A 20,435-nucleotide genomic window follows, 5' to 3' on the forward strand; every position below is an offset into this window, starting at 1 on the left:
GAATTTGTGAACACTAAATTATTAACATGCAATAGCCAAGCACACAAAATATTGATATGATGTTTATTTTATGAAATAACACCATAAATGTTATTCTTATCTCATATTTTTATTCATAGGAGGAGCAAGAGACCAAGAAACAAAATCTTGAAGAACAAAGGAAAAGAGCAGAGCCTTCTGAAAGGTACACATTTGTTAGTCAAGTATGAATTCTTCATAATTTGTATTTGAATTGGTAACCCAAATGTCAATCCTAGAGCAAGAGTTTTGTATTATTGATGGCTCACAAGTTCAGGGCACCATCCTGGATTCATTTACTCAGGAGTAAGCAAGCCCTGTTTATCAATGGTTGGGTTTATCTGGGATGAGTTCAAACCCCAGAGCTTACCATGCAAAGCTGTTGTGAAGACTTTAACCATCTTGTGTGCATAGCTACTAAATCGAACGTGAAAGAAATGCTCTCCCATTGTTAATCATTGATAAATATATTAGAGTTATCTAATTTGATTTACTGGTTTGCAAGAACTATAATATTGCCAATTCCTAAGAAATCACTTTATTTCATTAATTTGGTCTGACAAATTATTTGCTCATTACAATTCCTTTATGAACTTGAATTTCCATTCATGGCTCTTGTGTATTTGCCCCAGTAATTTCAGTAGACAAATTGATGAAAAGTGGGCCTTTGAGTTTTACCTGCATCTACCAACTGTACAACGACCAGCAGAAGAAACCACAAGATCGAGACACTTTTTCAGAATCAGAATCAGATTTATTATCACTGGCATGTGACGTGAAATTTGATAACTTAGCAGCAGCAGTTCAATGCAATACATAATCTAGCAGAGGGAGAAAAAATAACAATAATAAATAAAATAAAACATAATTAATAAACAAGTAAATCAATTACATATAGTGAATAGATTATTAAAATATGTGCAAAAACAGAAATACTGTATATTTTAAAAAGTGAGGTAGTGTCCAAAGCTTCAAAGTCCATTCAGGAATCAGATGGCAGAGGGGAAGAAGCTGTTCCTGAATCACTGAGTGTGTGCCTTCAGGCTTCTATACCTCCTACCTGATGGTAACAGTGAGAAAAGGGCATGCCCTGGGTGCTGGAGGTACTTAATAATGGACGCTGTCTTTCTGAGACACCGCTCCCTAAAGATGTCCTGGGTACTTTGTAGGCTAGTGCCCAAGATGGAGCTGACTAGATTAACAACCTTCTGCAGCTTCTTTCGGTCCTGTGCAGTGGCCCCTCCATACCAGACAGTGATGCAGCCTGTCAGAATGCTCTCCATGGTACAACTATAGAAGTTTTTGAGTGTATTTATTGACATGCCAAATCTCTTTCAAACTCCTAATAAAGTATAGCTGCTGCTTTGCCTTCTTTATGACTACATCAATATGTTGGGATCAGGTTGAATCCTCAGAGATCTTGACATCCAGGAACTTGAAGCTGCTCACTCTCTCCACTTCTGACCCCTCTATGAGGATTGGTATGTGTTCCTTCGTCTTACCCTTCCTGAAGTCCACAATCAGCTCTTTTGTCTTACTGACGTTGAGTGCCAGGTTGTTGCTGTGGCACCATTCCACTAGTTGGCATATCTCACTTCTGTACACCCTCTCATCACCACCTGAGATTCTACCAACAATGGTTGTATCATCAGCAAATTTATAGATAGTATTTAAGCTATGCCTAGCCACACAGTCATGTGTATACAGAGAGTAGAGCAGTGGACTATTGTCACTTGCATAGTTTATGATCTATATCTACCCTCCTAGACTTGCCAAAAGCATTCCTGCCAGACTACAGCTATCATGAAGCAACATTTAATTGTATTTTTTACAACCAAGACTAGTGCATCCAGGATAAAAGACAGCTGTCTAATATGAGTTCAGTAATACGAGAATTTAATGGTTCTGATAAGCTATTTTGAAGATGTATGCCGCTGAATTGAACCAATATGAGAGGTAAACTTAAATCTGAATAAGATTTGCTTGGGGACAGCTGAACTTAGAAACATCTTCAGTAGAATCAGTGTCTTGAGACAGGTGGCCATTTTGGTATCAGCAGAATAGCAAAAACAGACAGAAATGAAATGACCCTCTTCAGCCATCAGCATTGGTATGTGCTTTCACTAAATGGTTCATCTACAGGATAAAGGATAAGAAAGAGGAAATCATTTGGGGAGGGTTGTGATAGATTAGTCCCAACCATATTTAGATTGTCTGTTTGCATATTATTCCCTCGGCACCTTCTCTACTCCATATTCTGAGACTCAGGAATCCAGTGATTTGCTGACAGCTTGTCTGCTATCAGAATGGTATTCGGTTGACTGAAGCTAACATCATCTTCACGGAACTTCCATCAGGCCCTGATAATGTGAGAAAGCCATGAAAGTTTGTCATAATAATGGATTTTTTTTTGCACTTGGTCCTTACCCTTTCTCTAAATCCCTGTGAAGCGCGAATGAGAAGATTACACATAATAACAGACACAGAGATGAAAAAGTCTTTCAAGTAATCTGCCGGACAAGAAAGAAAATGATGATTGCCCTAAGGATAATGGAAGTGTAGTGGAACTAATGGCCAGCCAGAAGCAGCCTCCTGCCCCTCTGGAACTGTGCAGCTTCTGAATGTAGCTACAACCTTCTATATTTTCATTAAATTATGTCATTGCATTATAGTGCTGTGCTTTGACACTGAGTGTTTAAGCTCTGCACCTTGCCTCCATGTCAACAGGCTGTCCTTAACTGCATGCCATCCAATTTTGAATTAAGTTCTAATTGTCTCATTGACTTCTCATCTATTTTCACACTCAAAATTGAACACAGGTTACTTGGCACTCACACCTTTCTATTGGAAAGGTTCCTGTATAACGTTAGAACGGTGCAACACCGAAAGTGGCTAATTAATCCACAATACCAGGGCTGGCTCTTTTAAGGTGCTGTTCATTTTGTCCTACTGTTCTACTCCGTAGCTCTGCAATTTTCTCTCCAAGTATATGTTCAATTTCCTTTCAAAAGTTACTATTGTATCTTCTACCACTAACCTTTCAAACAGTGCACTTCAGTTCATAATAATTCATAAAAAAATCTTCTCACCTCTAGGTAATAACGGGTAAAAGAGCTTCAGCAGTTAGGATGAATAATATTGTTCGTAAAATGTCTGTTTTGAAAAGTTTAAAGATTATCTTCTATATGGAAGCCATTAAGGCAAAATTGACAAAAGCTATTATCAAAAAAAATCCTTGAGATTCAACAGCTCCAACCCACTGCTCCGTTTACTCTGTTAACAATATGACAGAAAATTCTATCTCGTTCTTTATGACCATCAGTTTTCTAAACATCAATCCCCAGCTGTTTAGCCTACACTGGGAGTTATTTGGATCATTTATCCTGTAAAATATGATGTGCAAAAATATGTGTTGCTGTGATTTTAATGGTTATCTAGTGGAAATGGAGGAAAGTAGAGAAACAAGTATTTTTCTCATTTGCAGTCAAGTCAGCCTGAGATAATTCTATGAAGCTGTATCTCTGTGATCTCCTGTCGGTTTTTGGAAAAAGTGCTGGTTCAGCTTCTGTCTGTTTGGTCCCAAATGGGAACTACAATAAGTGCAGTAAACGGTGAATTGTCAAGACATTCAAATTGAAATTGTGAAATTGACCGAGTTATCACTCAGTAGAAAAGTATCATTGACATGTTCTAAAAATTGGGAAATACAGGTCAACAGCTTTCTGCACACCATAAAACAAGGCATGGGTTAAGTGGAATAGACCTTTAACTCAAAAATCAAAAGAAGACGTAAATCTGCTGACTCAACCCAACATATGCCTCTCTGTGTGTTATTGGAATACCCTGGGCCATCTCTGATCACCATATGTTGTGTTTTAGAGCTTCTGTTGGCCCATAGAAATTGGAAAGAACTTTTGTGCAACTTTATAAAATGAGTTTGGTAATCACACTGTTTGCATGATTGCCTTCAAAATAGAATCATTTATCAGGAGCAACAGAAAGGCAAGGAACTACTGCAGGCACAGAAATCAAAGGAGGAGTCTGACAAGTTGAACCAGGAACTAGAAGAGGAAAAGAATCAGATACTCAAAGGGAGGGAGGAGCAGCTTTGTAAACTCAGGCAACAGGAGGAAGTGGAAGCCCAGCAAATTTATCGAGATAAAGAAGAAAAACTCAGGTATAATACTGCACTTTTTTTAAAAAGATATAAGTTCTTGCATGAGACTGCTGGAAAAATGCAAAAGTGGACACATTGCAGTGACAAAGTGCTACAATTTTGGAGGTGCCATTCAGGATATCAAGTGACTTTACATATCCTAATGTCAGGTGGACATTGCATATCCCAAGGTGCTATTTAAGATTGACGGATTTACCCAGCATCCATAAAACCATAAAACAAAGGAGCAGGGTTAGGCCATTCGGCCCATTGTATCTGCTCTGTTATTCCATCATGGCTGGTTTATCATCCCTGTCAACCCATTCTCCTGCCTTTTCCCCTTAACCTTTGACACCCTTACTAATCAAGAGCCCCTCAACCTCCACTTTAAATATACCCAATAATTTGGCCTCCACAGCTATCCATGGCAACGAATTCCACAGATTCGTCCTTAGGTTAAAGAAATTCCTCCTCATCTTTGTTTTAAGGGGGCATCCACCCAACATTTCTTCATCAATCAATATCAAAAACAGATCAGCTATCCCATTAGATTTTGAAGAAAGCAGCAATTGTATTTGGATTAAAAGGAAAGACAACAACTGGGCTGCAAGATGAAGACAGGAGGGTATGGAACTGAGGGGGGTGTATCTGGGACGCCAGGTAGCATCGTTGAGCCCTCTGGAGACGTTGTGGGTTTATCAACGAAACGTCAAAGAAGGAGGGTGCCCACCTGATGACCCCGATGATGTACCTACCCTCCCTCCTCGTCACCACTCCAAACCCACTGCCAACATCGAGAGTGCCAACTTACCATAGGGATTGAAACATTAAGTCCTAGTAGCTCTACTGCTCTACTGCTCTACTACTCTACTGATGGATCTAGCCATGTGTAAATTGTTATATTAGTCTATCTAACAGCAGTTGATTAAGGATAATTTCCCTGCAGGGAAATCCATAGGGGTCAGTCAGGATACCAATTTTATACTCAATAATGCAGAGTAAATCAGACCAAGTATAATGCTGTCAATCTTGTCTTCTTCCCAGTGGCTGGGTTAAGTTGCTTTTGGCCAAGAACTTTCCTTATTTAATTGACATAGGAAGATAGAGAAGCAAATGTGATTTTAAAAAATATCAGTAAAAATTGCAGGAGTAATCTTGGGGATTCATCTTCAATGTACATAATTTGTAACAATATTCTCTTGGTCAGAGAAGTGGCGCCCGAGTGCACAACTTGTAACTTGCCCCACCACTTAATTGTTGAAGGGTGTTAAAGGTTACAGGGAGAAGACAGGAGAAAAGGTTGAGAAGAATAATAAATCAGTCATAATGGGATGGCAGAACAGACTTGATAGGTCGAGTGGCATCATTCTGCTACTCTGTCTTATGGTCTTATGAAAGTTGCCTCCTGGTTCAGCCTTGAGCAACCGACAATTTGCTATAACTATGTGTGCATAAGTGACTATCGACTGCCATTGTACACAGCCTAAGAATTGGCAAAGATACGGAGTGGCCGTCTATGAAAACAATTTCCTGAGACTTATTCTATTAAAGGATGTGTCTAAGCTATTTGACCACAGAAATGACTGAAACTCTGTAGTTTTTTTTTATTTCCAATGTTCAAGGTTACTAAAAGAAAAACTCAGGATTGAGTGGGAGGAAGAGGAGACACGACTAAAAGAGGAGCAGGGCAGTATATTGCTCAAACTCCGAGACCAGGTTAAAATGGAAATGGAGACAACAGAAAAAGAAATTGGGTAAGTGCCATTAGAAAAGATAAATTGGATAAGAAGTCCCCAGTGCCCTTGTAAATTGGGTTAATTACATTTTTCTATCCACCCACCCAAAGAAAAATTGAAGCCCAAGTAAGTTACAAAGAATGATGAAAATCTGAATTAAAAACAGAAAAAGCTGAAAATACACAGAAAGTCAGGTAGTGCCAATAGAGTAAGAAAAGAATTAATACTTTAGGTCAATAACCTTTCAAGTGTTTTTAAATAACTATTTGATCATTTGTTTATAATTCAGTAGCTACATAATGAGTCTTTGTAACTTGTGAAGAAATTTGTGTAGACCTTGGCATCCATGCCTTTTTTTTTACAATGACGTGGACACACATTAACTACCACAGAACAGTTGATTACTGAAGTCTCACTTTCTTCCACACAATCACCTTGTTATCATATAGAAAATTGCCATAGGGCACTGAGCTTGCTAGACTTATTCAGCTCTAATCTTTTCTACTCCCAGACTTGCTCTGTGAATTTAGTACTTTGTAAGTTGGAGAGATAAGAGTAAAATACTAGATATTTTCGCTAACAGAAGGTGTTTTCACTGTTACGAAAAAAGGCAGCGTGCGGAAAAAGCAACGCGCGCCCCGCGCAGCCGCTCCTCCCCCGGATTTGGAACTGCATTCTAGCCAGCATTGCTTAAATGCGTGCCTGTGAGCAGCCGTTAGCAAGATGAGTTCTAAGGTATTGGAAAAGCCTAAAAGAGCTCGTAGGGTGTTACACTTAGCGTAAAACTAGACATAATTAAGCGTTTCGATCGTGGTAAATGAAGTAAGGACAAAGTGAGTTTGGCTTGTGGAAGTTGACGAAGATGATATTGAAGAGATTTTGGCATCCCATGACCAAGAACTGATAGATGAGGAGCTGATGCAATTGGAAGAGGAAAGGATAACAATTGAAACCGAATGCAGTAGCGAACAGACTGAAAGTGAAGTCGTCTAGGAACTGAACATGATGCAACTGCGTGAGATTTTCGCTGCAATGATAAAGTACGACTTTAATTTTGAAAGGGTACGTCGGTTTAGGGCATATTTGCAAGATGGTTTGAGTGCTTACAAAGAACTGTATGATAGAAAAATGTGCGAGGCTAGCAGTCAAGCAAGCCTTCAGCAGAGGACGAACCTCGACCTTCGAAATTGAGGCAGGCAGGCATAGAACAAGAAGACCTACCAGCCCTGATCGACGATGAGATGACACCCCAGTGTCCCACCACCCCAACCCCCGGGACGCGGACAGATACATTGCCTCGGAGAATGCAGCGGTAGCCGGGACGCACCCAGCACATCTTTAAGAAAAAAGCCGAAATAAACAGCTAATTAATTAGGTGCCGCCCGGCACGTAAGTATCGGCCCAGACCAGAGGCGATTGCCGATTGCGTCGCCTCTGATCTGGGCCGACATTTACGTGCCGGGCAGCACCTAATTAATTAGCTTGTTTATTTTAGCTTTTTTCTTAAAGATGTGCTGGGTGCGTCCCGGCTACCGCTGCATTCTTCGCAGATCGGTATCAGTTGGCGGCCTGGAGGGTGGGGGCCACTGCACCACCCCAACCTCCGACGACTCAGCCTAACACACCATCATCAGTGTGCTCAATGTCTTCCCGATTCCCGTAACTGATACTACACTGTACATACATTATTTCTACTTTATATAGGCTGTGTACTTTTAGGTGTTATTTGGTATGATTTGGCAGCTTCATAGCTTAAAGGTTACTGGAGAGAGCTTGCGCCGTGTTTCTGCCGAGAGCGCTTGTGTGAGATTTTCGCTATGGAGAACAGTGCAGGCAATGATTGTAGAGAAGTATTTCTACTTTATATAGGCTGTGTATTTATCATATCATTCCTGCTTTTATTATATGTTACTGTTATTTTAGGTTTTATGTGTTATTTGGCATGATTTGGTAGGTTATTTTTGGGTCTGCGAACGCTCACAGATTTTTCCCATATAAATAAATGGTAATTGTTTCTTCACCTTACGACCTTCCGGCTTACGAACCGTTTCATAGGAACGCTCTACCTTCGGATGGCAGGGAAACCTGTATTAAACTCAAGCAGGCCAACAAGAATTATGTGAAAGAGTAACTAGAAAAATGTTGGTGTTGCTTTCCTTTAACCAAAATGTAATGCAGAAGGATTATTTACATCTTGCATGGGTGTCATTAGATGAGTTTTCATTCTTTAAACTGCCCATTGTAAAGAATGTTCCTTTATCGATAACCAGTCATTGAGAATGTAGCATTTTAATGACTAAATGGAAGTAAACATTCTGCCCATTTCAGAAGTGCTCCTTTGAAATTACAAAATTAATTTGTTAATTTAATAGCTAATCCTATCAAAAATTAGTGCATGTTACATTATATTTGAAATTGGATATTTAATATTCTTCCCATTATGTCAAATTTATTAGGAGCATAAAAAGTGAAAATCATCACAGCCCTAATTTTAAAAAGTATTGCACAATGTCTTTTATTGATGAATGCAATACAGAAGCAAAATTCTATTTCAGGAACTGTTTCATCTGTTCAAATAGGTTTTACCTTTGTTTAAGAAAAACTAAATTAAAACTCTTAATTTATAATCTATAAAACTGCAGTTTGATAATATTCTCAACCTATATTTTATATTATATATAAATATATTATTATATATTTAATATATTATAGGTTATATATTTTATAATGCTGTTTGATATGTCAGGCAGTATTGTTTTTACTGCACTCCAGGGCTGAGAAGGAAGCCAGGCTCGTACAGCTCAAAGCAGAACTAAAATCATTTTTAGCAACTGAGCAACAAAACTTAAAGGCTGAAAAGTGTGCATTTGTGGAGCAGATGAGGAAAGAGATGGACAAAACCCTAGAGGAAGAGAAGATTCAGCTGGAAGAGAAAAAAGAGGAGGCTCTGAGTGAGCTAAGGGAAAAGCTAAAAAAAGAAACAGAAGAGGTATGCCTCTGCTCTTTTAACAATTGGTAATACTGAAGTAGGTTTCCTTCTCCATGGAAAGGTAACTTTTCAAGCAATGCTGAACATTACATGACTGGATGTATTCCACTGCATTTTACAAATTGCTCCTCTCCAATCCAAGAGGACAAATAGACCGTTATGAAACAAAAAAAGTGATGCTGTTTACTTGAATGTTAAATTCAGCAGATGAAAGAAGCTCCCAAGTTTGCACATAATGTTAGTTAGATTTTTCAGTGTAATAATAACATCTGTGTAGAAATCACTTGATTCTTTGACATGAACATCCAAGCTAATAGAATTAGTGGCTTTGTGAGTGCGATATGTGCTTGAAGGTAGTGGCATCATTGAAAAATACATTAAACGATTTGATATTAAATCCAAAAGCTGCTTCTACTTTATACATTTTACATCCCACTTATTTTGAGTCTGTGATGTATTTGGCTTCCTTCAACTAGATTATACCTTCCATTAAGAGTGTACTGTATGAAATGAGAGCTCGGTTAAATTTGTAATATTTTGAAGGAAACATTGGGGGAGGGGAGTAAATGCAGTCCAGCAGCTGCTTAACTACTTGTTGCTATTAATTCCACTAAATTCAAAGGAAGAATTAAGAAAAATTACTGGGAAAATCTCAACTTGTAATTCTTGATTACGTTTAGTCCATTGTTATTGGGATTTCACCTTTAAAAATGGGAAAGTTTTGACTTCTCCAGGACCTAAACCTCGTTCAGGAATCCGTTCTAGATCACTGCAATAGAACCGTCTTTGATACAACCCATTTCAGTTAAATGCCTTATCAGTATTTCTCAGTTAGAAGTTGTTTTTTTCTTAGTCATGATCAATATGTATAGTTACAGTCATTTCATTTCAGGGTTATACAAAATGTACACACAAGCAGGGCATTTGGCCCATCATGTCAGTGCTGTCAATAAAGAATTATCCAACCTACTCCCATCTTCAAGCACTTGTTCCATAGCTCTTCAGATCACAGTTGATCAAGCACACATCCAAGTACTATATAAATGTGCTGATGGTTTCTGCTGCTACCACTCTTTCAAATAGTGAATTCCTGTCCCCTCTGTCAAGGGAAAAATGTTCCATATTTTTCATTTTTTTCTAGGCCCCTTGCAATATTATTTACCTCAATTAAATCTCTTCTCTGCCTTGTCTATCCTGTTTAAAAAGGTACTTGCGCCATGGTCTAAAAAGTGTGCACAATTTTAGCATAATCGCCCTGTTCTTATTTTCTGGCCCCTAGATACATGTGCTTTTAAGCACAATATTGACCTTAAGAATATGTGGATGTGCATTCCGTCTCTTTGTTCTTCCACACCACTCGGTATCCTGCAACTTATTGTGTATTGCTTTGCCTTGTACTTCCCTGGGTTGCTTCATTTGCCATTATTCTCGAGCTGACTAGACAACCTGTACTTGCTGTCCAAGGCTTTCCTCTTCACTGTCAACCACATGGCTATTTTAAATTTGCATCTTTATTGCATGTTACCCCACTGGTTATTACCTTTCAATCACAAAAGTACTTCCCTGAATAATTGGAACAGGTGTAGGACATTCATCCCTTTAAGTCTACTCCACCATTCAACAAATCGTGACAGATCATTAACCGTAGCTCGACTTTCCTGCATTATTCCATATCCTTTTATCCCCTAATACCTAAAACCTTTTGATCTCATACTGAGTCAGCACCATATTCTTGAGTGAAGAAATGTATTCTCACCTTGAATGGTCAACTCTTATTTGGAGACATTGACTTCTAATTCTAGACACCCCATCAGGGGAATCATTTTCCCTTCATCTTCCCTGGTGAAGCCCTGTTAAAATTGTGTATATCTCAATGAGAGCATTTTTCACTTTTTTAAATCCTAGAGCATGGGTTTAATCTGTCCTCAGGACAAACCCACCATCCTAGAAATCATTTTGGTGAACCTTCATTCCACTTCTAATACAAGTATATCCTCCCTTAGGGAAACCACCCTATATACAATAAACCACATGTTCTCCCACTGTTACCCTATATAATTCCAGTGAGATGGCCTTTACTTGATCATTCCACTCATATCTTATAATAAAAATACTATATGCTTTAATATTATTCCTGCTCTCTATTTTGTGATCATTGCCCATTGCAGGTGTTATTCTGGATCCAGTTTGAAGCCTTCACTCGGTGCAGCGAGTGTCATCAACTGGGGGATCTTGAGCACTGTGCTTTGGATGTCGGGCAGCCAACGACCTGCAGTCTGTCTTTGAGGTCGAACAGTCACCATGTACCTCAAGTGCAGTCAGAGAGGGAGCAAAAAGCATAGAAAACAATGTCCTGGGAATAGACATAGCTGCACCTAATCTTAAAATGCTAAGGAGTATGTAAGACAGATGAATTAGAAGCATGGACATGTGAAAGTACAATATTTGAGTTACCATCTAAAACTTGACTTAAAGAAGGGCAGTAACCAAGGATCAACTTGATTACTTGACTTGACTGGTTACAGGGTTTTCATAAAGAAAGTGAAAGGAATAAAAAAAGGAGAGGAAATATTGATTAAAAGAACATTTACAGTTATGGAAAGTGTTAAGTTAGATCATCCAATAGGTTGAATTAAAGATCAAAATGACCATAACTCTGGGAGTGTTCAGTAAACCTTCATACCATGTGAGGGGAAGAGCAGGCAGTTAGTTCAATCAACCCCTAAATGAATCTTGTTCTCTTAACAAATGTACACTTTTGAAGCCAACATTTTCCTGCAGAGAGCTATCATGACTAAGACCATTGCACCATGGGTTGCTCATCTGTTTACAAAATGAAGGGAAAAATCAAGAGAGTCATAGTTACAGGGGATTCTGTAGTTCAGAAAGCAGGTAAGCACACCTACAGTCACCGATGTCAGTGCCTCCTTGGTGCCAGGATCATAGATATTAAAGATTAGCTTTATTTGTCACATGTATATCAAAGCATACAGTGAATTGCAGCATCTGTGTTAACAGCCAACACAGTCTGAGGATTGTGCTGGAGGCAGCCTGCAAGTGTTGCCATGCTTTTGGTGCCAACAATTTACCAACCCTAACCCATATATCTTTGGAATGTGGGAGGAAACTGCAGCACCCAGAGGAAACCCACGTGGTCACAGGGAGAACATACAAACTCCTTACAGACAAAAGTGGGAATTGAATGCTGATTACAATCGCTGGCCCTGTAAAGCATTACTCTAACTGCTACACTACCGTTCTGGAAATGGGAGTTAAATAGCCAAAGCTCATGGTCACATCAGTACTGATGGGATAGGTAGAAAAATGCATGAAGGTCCTGGGGGCATTTTAAACAGTTAGGAAAGAGATTCAGCAAAACTTCGAAGTTATTAATCTGTGGATTATTCCCAGAGCCATGCACCAGTGAATAGAAAGAGGAGCATTGTGCAAATGACTGCATATCTGGAGAGGTGGTACAGGAGGGAATGATTTAGAATACTGAGGCATTGGGACATGTTCTCGCAAAGGTCAGGGATGTGGATTTGGTCTCAGCAGACCCAAGGCTAAAATTGTCACAGGCAATTTTGCTTCTGTTGTTTAAAATATCTGAGGATGGAAGGCTGAGCAGATTCAGAAGGAAGACAAGCACCTCTAGAAATAACAGGCAGAAAATTAGTGATACCTTGGTACTAGGTGGCACGGTAGCCAGCGTAGCAGTTAGCACAATTCTTTACAGCACCAGATCTGGGTTCAAACCTACTGTTGTCTGTAAAGTGCTTGTATCTTCTCCCCGTGACCACGAGGATTTCCCCTCTCATTCCAAAGATGCATGGGTCAGGGTTAGTAAGCTGTGGGTATGCTATGTTGGCTCCGGAAGCATGGTGACTCTTGTGGGTTGCCCCTATCACATCCTTGGACTGTGTTGGTTGTTAATGCATACACCGCATTTTATTGAATGTTTTGATGTACATGTGACAAATTAATCTTTTAAAAATGTTTAGGTAATGGACAAGGAGTCTGATTGTGCTTAATGCAAGAAGCAGAGTGTGTAAGGCAAATGAGTTTGGAGCCTAGACTTATGCAAGTAGGCGGTATTTCTTACGAAAGCATGGCTTAAAGAGGGGTAGTAATAACAACTTAGTACTCTTGGTTGCATGGTTTTCAAATGGGTTAGAAATAGAAGAATAAAAGAAGGGTGATTGCTGATCAAAGAACTATTTATAGCCATGGAAAGTGATGTTATATCATGAAATGAGGCAAATGGATTGCAATTAAGAACAAAAAGAAGGCAATTACTCTGTTGGGAGTTTTCTATCAAGTAGTATGAAGGAGATTTAAAAAAAGATTTGTAGTCAAATTTCTGGTATGTTCAAACGACTAGAACAATAATATTAGTAGATTTCAATACCCTTCTGTAAACTGGGATACCATCAAAGTAGACATTAAAGAGGGTCAAAATTACATCCTGGAGAATCTTTTAAGTCTGCATAAGGCAAACCCAACAAGAGAGGGTGCAATTTTGGTTTTAGGGAATATAGCTGGGCAGATAAAAGGACTTTCTCAAGCAAGGGTTCCCAACTTGTTGGTCCACAAACTCCTTGCTTAATGGTATTGGTCCATGGCATAAGAATGGTCAGGAAACCCTAATCTGAAGGGACAGCACTTTTATAGCAGTGATTATCATTTGTTTAGATTTAGCAGTAATGGAAAAGGACAGCGATAAGAAGAAGAAGAAAGCCCTTAACACCAAATGGAGTCATAAGGATGCCGTCTTGACGGCGTTTTTTTTTAGCAGGCTTTCTTATTTTTGAACGGATGTAAAGCATGCAAGGGAGCTGGCTGGATTTGAACTTGAGACCCTTCGCTCCAAAGCCTAGCGCTGATGCCACTATGCCACCAGCCAGCAATAAACGATAAACGTGGAATAAAAAGTTCCAAACTGGGCCAAGGCCAATTTTTCTAGATTTAAAGAATGCATTAGTGGTGTCATGTATAAGTTGGAATTTTTTTTTTTTGTAACTTTATTTCTTCTGTAGGAACTGGAGTTACTCAAGAACAAACACTCAACTGACCTTCAGGAGCTGACAAAGACAGCTGAGGAAAAGCATCAAAAAGTGAGTTAATAAAAGAAAGAATATGAATTGTTAAAAGTTCAGAAGAATAAATGTTTCCATTAAAAGAATCAATTCACAGCCCCTATTGCAGATGATGGGAGGTTAATTGAATCTGTAAACCTACTTTACGTCAGCTAAGATGAATTTCTCCACATGAGTCTTTATTTCATCGCAGTCCAAGTACTTACAGTGTCCTAAGAAGTAAATCCCAGGGTGATCAGATGGAAGGGATCCTATTGTGCGTCAAAAATAATGAGTGCAAGAGCTGTTAATACTCAGTATACATCACAGAACTTTACAAGATAATTTCTTTCTGTCGCATTTCTGTATGTCAGTGTATTTCTTTTACTTTCACTGAGGATTATTTTCTTTTCTTAGAGTGGTAAGAGTGTCATGGAGTCATAGAGCACTACAGCACAGAAACAAGTTGTTCAATTTATCTAGTCCATGCCAAACTATTATTCTGCCTAGTCCCATCGACCTGCACCTGCACTATAGCCCGCCATACCCTACCATCCATGTACATTCAAACTTCTCTTAAATGTTGAAATCAAACCCACATCCATCACTTTCGTTGGCAGCTTGTTCCACAGTCTCGCAACCCTCCGAGTGAAGACTTTCTACCTCAGGTTCCCCTTTCCATTCTTGCTTCTTCCCAAATCATATTCCAAACCAAGCCGAAGGGGACAACCTATCAATTCTGTCCCTGTACATCATGAAAAATGGGTGGTGTACTAGAGTGATAGAATATCCCACCTCATCCACAGATCATTCCCTGCTCTCAATAGAGATCAGAGTTTCTCTTCAAACTGTTCTCAGAATAGCACAAACAACAGGAATTCTGCAGATGCTGGAAATTCAAGCAACACACATCAAAGTTGCTGGTGAACGCAGCAGGCCAGGCAGCATCTGTAGGAAGAGGTGCAGTCAATGTTTCAGGCCGAGACCCTTCGTCAGGACTAACTGAAGGAAGAGTGAGTAAGGGATTTGAAAGTTGGAGGGAGAGGGGGAGATCCAAAATGATAGGATGGGTAAGAGGTATATTCAGAGGGACAGAGGGAGAAAAAGGAGAGTGAGAGAAAGAATGTGTGCATAAAAATAAGTAACAGATGGGGTACGAGAGGGAGGTGGGGCCTTAGCGGAAGTTAGAGAAGTCGATGTTCATGCCATCAGGTTGGAGGCTACCCAGACGGAATATAAGGTGTTGTTCCTCCAACCTGACTGTGGCTTCATCTTTACAGTAGAGGAGGCCGTGGATAGACATGTCAGAATGGGAATGGGATGTGGAATTAAAATGTATCCGTGTATGATAAGTATCCGTGTAAGCGGAACAAGTGCTACACATGCCCTTACACTTCCTCCCTTACCACCATTCAGGGCCCCAAACAGTCCTTCCAGGTGAGGCAACACTTCACCGGTGAGGCAACACTTCACCTGTGAGTCGACTGGGGTGATATACTGCGTCCGGTGCTCCCGATGTGGCCTTTTATATATTGGCGAGACCCAACACAGACTGGGAGACCGCTTTGCTGAACATCTACGCTCTGTCTGCCAGAGAAAGCAGGATCTCCCAGTGGCCACACATTTTAATTCCACATCCCATTCCCATTCTGACATGCCTATCCACGGCCTCCTCTACTATAAAGATGAAGCCACACTTAGGTTGGAGGAACAACACCTTATATTCCGTCTGGGTAGCCTCCAACCTGATGGCATGAACATCGACTTCTCTAACTTCTGCTAAGGCCCCACCTCCCCCTCGTACCCCATCTGTTACTTATTTTTATGCACACATTCTCTCTCTCACTCTCCTTTTTCTCCCTCTGTCCCTCTGAATATACCTCTTGCCCATCCTCTGGGTCCCCCCCCCGGCCTCCTTGTCTTTCTTCCCGGACCTCCTGTCCCGTGATCCTCTCGTATCCCCTTTTGCCTATCACCTGTCCAGCTCTCGGCTCTATCCCTCCCCCTCCTGTCTTCTCCTATCATTTTGGATCTTCCCCCTCCCCCTCCCCCTCCAACTTTCAAATCCCTTACTCACTCTTCCTCCAGTTAGTCCTGACGAAGGGTCTCGGCCTGAAACGTCGACTGCACCTCTTCCTACAGATGCTGCCTGGCCTGCTGCATTCACCAGCAACTTTGATGTGTGTTGTCAGAATAGCACAGTTTAAATTCGGGTTATAACTATCAATGCCTCAGGTTCTGTGAATTGATCTGCCTTTCAGGTATCATATTGATGCCTGCAGCCATTTCTAAATAGTTAATGATTGTAAATACAACAGTCTTGTCAAGTATAAGTTGTTTGGCAACTTTCATCTACGTTTCGGGTTGTGGGCTTTAGTATGTCATAGTCATAGTCATATTCATAGTCATACTTTATTGATCCCGGGGGAAATTGGTTTTCATTACAGTTGCACCATAAATAATAGTAATAGAACCATAAATAGTTAAATAGTAATATGTAAATTATGCCAGTAAATTATGAAATAAGTCCAGGACCAGCCTATTGGCTCAGGGTGTCTGACCCTCCAAGGGAGGAGTTGTAAAGTTTGATGGCCACAGGCAGGAATGACTTCCTATGATGCTCTGTGCTGCATCTTGGTGGAATGAGTCTCTGGCTGAATGTACTCCTGTGCCCACCCAGTACATTATGTAGTGGATGGGAGACATTGACCAAGATGGCATGCAATGCATAATGTAATGTAATTATGTAATGCATAATGTATGGTGACGGTGTAATACTGAGAGAGTCCTGCATAATTTCAGTTGCCATATTAAGCAAAGAACCTCGCCACCTTCTCATGCAGATTTAAAAGCTCAATGGTGTTTTCTTAAAGGCGAATGCAGAAGTTCTTCTTGTTTGTTGAGGAGAAATAATCTTGGCTTTGTCACTTTGCTGTTTGTAGGACCATTCTGCTTTTAAATTGATTGCTGCATTTCCTACCATACAGTGGTGACTTCCTTACTTCATTGGCAGACATTAAGACATCACAAAATCATGAAATGCGACAGAAATATACCCCTTTTTCTTTAGGGCATTTACATAAGTTAGTTGAAGTCTTAAATTGGAACAATGGGAAGTTGAAATTTATACTATTCCTAACAAAGTAGGGGATTGCACTAAAATATAACTAAGCCGGCTTGTAGTACCAGTGGATAAATTCCATTAAATTCAGCATAATGTAATCTAGCAGTGCTCTTTTACTCATTGTAAGAATAAGGGGACCCATGTTCTTTGGAAGACAAGAAACTAAGTGTGATGCAGGAGCAAAGAAATTGGGAAAATTTGATAAGAAAAAGTGTGCACTGTATTCATTTCCAGCATTCATTTCGAGAATAAAATCTCAAATTTCCGTGGAATCAAAGTTCAAAGTAAATGTATTGTCAAAGTATATGTATGTCATTATATACAGCCCTGAGGTTCATTTTCTCATGGGCATATTCAGTAAGACTATACCAATTTGGATGTTCAACAAGTGTGCAAAAGACAACAAACTGTGCAAATACAAAAGAAAGAAATAATAATAAATAACTAAGCAATAAATATCGAGAATGTGAGATGAAGGCACCAGAAGAAGATGGCATCAGCAAACAAAGCAGCCAAGAGCATGGTCCTCCAGACGGTCCATGAAACTACTTCTTTCATTTCTTTTACATATTCTTTTTCTTTCAAATGTGGTTCTGCTACTGTTACAGCCTGGGATCTACAGTCTGATGGTGTGTTTTTGGGCCAATTGAGTGATCTGGCGCTTTGCTGTCTCTAAGGGGGTTGCATGAAGCATGCAGCCTTGAAGCTTTCTCTCTTTCTTTCTCTCTCTCTCTCTCTCTCTCTCTCTCTCTCTCTCTCTCTCTCTCTCTCCCCCCTCTTCCTCTCCTTCTCTCTCTCCCTCTCCCCTCTCCCCCCTCACCCCCTCTCCCCCTCCCCCCTCTCTCCCCCCCTCTCTCTCTCCCCCTCCCCCTCCCTCTTTCTCCTTCCCTCTCTCTCCCTTGATCAGAGGATGGTATCAGAGTTCTGGGTCTTGGACAAGGTTTAATTGATGCAGTTTGTGGATTGGACTCTACTTCACGTTATGATGTGTTTCTGGTCGCTTTTTTTTGTTGCTACTTTGGGTGACTTTAAATCAGGTTGTCTGCAGATAACAAACACTGAGCTGAACTGAGTATTCCTGGACCCTTTCCATTTTGTGTTTTTTGCTTGTTTTTTGAAGTGAAGTTGAGGGAAGTTATCCCCTTTGGTTCAATAGCCTTATGGGTGAGGAGTAATAACTATTCCTGAACCTGGTGGTGTGAATCCTCTGCCTTCTTCCTGATGGCAGCAGTGAGGAGAGAGAATGACCTGGGTGGTGGGGGTCCCTGTTGATAGACGCTGCTTTCCTATGACAATGCTTCATGTATTTTCCATTCAAGGGCATTGGTGTTTCCGTGCAGGCTGTGATGCAGACTGTCAATATACTCTCCACCACACATCAAGGGAAATTTGTCAAAAATTTAGAAATCATGCCAAATCATTGCAAACTCCTGAGGAAGTTGAGGCGTTGCGATGCTTTCTTCTTAATTGCACTTGTGTGCTGGGCTCAGGACAGGTCCTCTGAAATGGTAACACCGAGGAATTTGAAATTGCTGATCCTCTTCACCCTCTGATGCCCTCATGAGGACTGGCTCATGGACCTCTGGTTTCCTCCTCTTGAAGTCAATAATTAGCTCCTTGGTCTTGCTGACATTGAATGAGAGGTTGTTATTGTGGCACCACTCAGCCAGATTTTCAATCTCTCTCCTATATGCTGATTCATCACCACCTTTGGTTCAGCCTACAACATTGGTGTTGTCAGCAAACTTAAATATGGCATTGGAGCTGTGCTTAGCCTCACATTCATAAGTATAAGGCGAGTAGCAGGGGACTAAGCACACAGCCTTGTGGTGCACCTGTGCTGATGGAGATTGTGGAGGAGATGTTGTTGCCAATCTGAACTGACTGGGGTCTACAAGTGAGGAAATAAGGATCCAATTACAAAGGGAAGTATTGAAGCCAAGGTCTTGAAGCTTATTGATTAGTTTTGAGGGGATGATAGTATTGAATACGAAGCTGTAGTCAATAAAGAGCATCCTAATGTATGTACCTTTACTGTTCAGATGTTCCAGGGTTGAGTTAAGAGCCAATGAGATGGCATCTGCTGTGGACTTGTAGTAGGCAAATTGGAGTGGATCCAAGTCACCTCTCAGGCAGCAGTTGATATGTTTCATCACCAACCTCTCAAAACTCTTAATCACTGTGGATGTAATTGCTACTAGATGATAGTCATTGAAACAGATCACCACATTCTTCTGAAACACCAGGATAGTTGAAGCCTACTTGAAGCAAGTGGGTACCTCAGACTGCCAAAGTAATATGTTAAAGATCTCAGTGAACACTCCAGCCAGTTGATTAGCACAAGTCTTTAGTATTTGGCCAGTTACCCCATCTGGGCCGGATGCATTTTGTGGGTTCACCCCCCTGAAGGCTGCTCGCATGTCACTGAAATCACAGGATCATCAGGGACTGTGGGAGTTTGTGATCGTTCCTCCATGTTTTGACGATCAAAGCAAGCATAGAAAGCCTTGAGCTCATCTGGAAGCGCAACTCTTTTGCTGCCTATGTCGCTTGATTTTACTTCATAAGAGGTGATGGCATTCAAGCCTGCTACAACTGTCGGGCATCCTTTGTTGAATCAACTTTAGTCCAGAATTGCCACTTTGCCCATAAACAACAGGAATTCTGCAGATGCTGGAAATTCAAGCAACACTCATCAAAGTTGCTGGTGAACACAGCAGGCCAGGCAGCATCTCTAGGAAGAGGCGCAGTCGACGTTTCAGGCCGAGACCCTTCGTCAGGACTAGCTGAAGGAAGAGTGAGTAAGGGATTTGAAAGTTGGAGGGGGAGGGGGAGATCCAAAATGATAGGAGAAGACAGGAGGGGGAGGGATGGAGCCGAGAGCTGGACAGGTGATTGGCAAAGGGGATATGAGAGGATCATGGGACAGGAGGCCCAGGGAGAAGGAAAGGGGGGGGGGAGAAACCCAGAGGATGGGCAAGGGGTATATTCAGAGGGACAGAGAGAGAAAAAGGAGAGTGAGAGAAAGAATGTGTGTATAAAAATAAGTAACAGATGGGGTACGAGGGGGAGGTGGGGCATTAGTGGAAGTTAGAGAAGTCGATGTTCATGCCATCAGGTTGGAGGCTACCCAGACGGAATATAAGGTGTTGTTCCTCCAACCTGAGTGTGGCTTCATCTTTACAGTAGAGAGGCCGTGGATAGACATGTCAGAATGGGAATGGGATGTGGAATTGCTTTCTGGAGGTTGTACCAGACCTCCTGTAACTTCCTTGGTCACTAGACTTGAATGCCTCTGATCTGGCCCTCAGCAAATTGAGGATCTCATGGTTCATCC

The 20,435-nt window shown here is 40.8% G+C and overlaps 1 protein-coding gene across 7 annotated transcripts in view; it reads left to right on the forward strand.

Annotated features, from left to right (window-relative positions):
* LOC134340740 (centrosomal protein of 164 kDa-like) overlaps positions 1 to 20,435 on the forward strand; it is a 315,206-nt gene that overhangs the window by 231,341 nt on the left and 63,430 nt on the right. For 6 of the 7 annotated variants that reach the window (XR_010016618.1, XM_063038209.1, XM_063038210.1 and 3 more), the window contains 5 exons: positions 120 to 184; positions 3,995 to 4,195; positions 5,797 to 5,928; positions 8,683 to 8,899; positions 13,936 to 14,013. Coding sequence is in view for 6 of the 7 variants with exons in the window: in XM_063038209.1 (XP_062894279.1) it covers positions 120 to 184; positions 3,995 to 4,195; positions 5,797 to 5,928; positions 8,683 to 8,899; positions 13,936 to 14,013 (693 nt within the window). In the remaining variant the exon portion in view is untranslated. The remainder of the gene's footprint in view (positions 1 to 119; positions 185 to 3,994; positions 4,196 to 5,796; positions 5,929 to 8,682; positions 8,900 to 13,935; positions 14,014 to 20,435) is intronic. The other variant, XM_063038212.1, reaches the window with a different exon arrangement.

Source organism: Mobula hypostoma, chromosome X2 (genome assembly GCF_963921235.1).
Source record: "Mobula hypostoma chromosome X2, sMobHyp1.1, whole genome shotgun sequence".
NCBI classification, from domain to species: Eukaryota; Metazoa; Chordata; class Chondrichthyes; order Myliobatiformes; family Myliobatidae; genus Mobula; species Mobula hypostoma.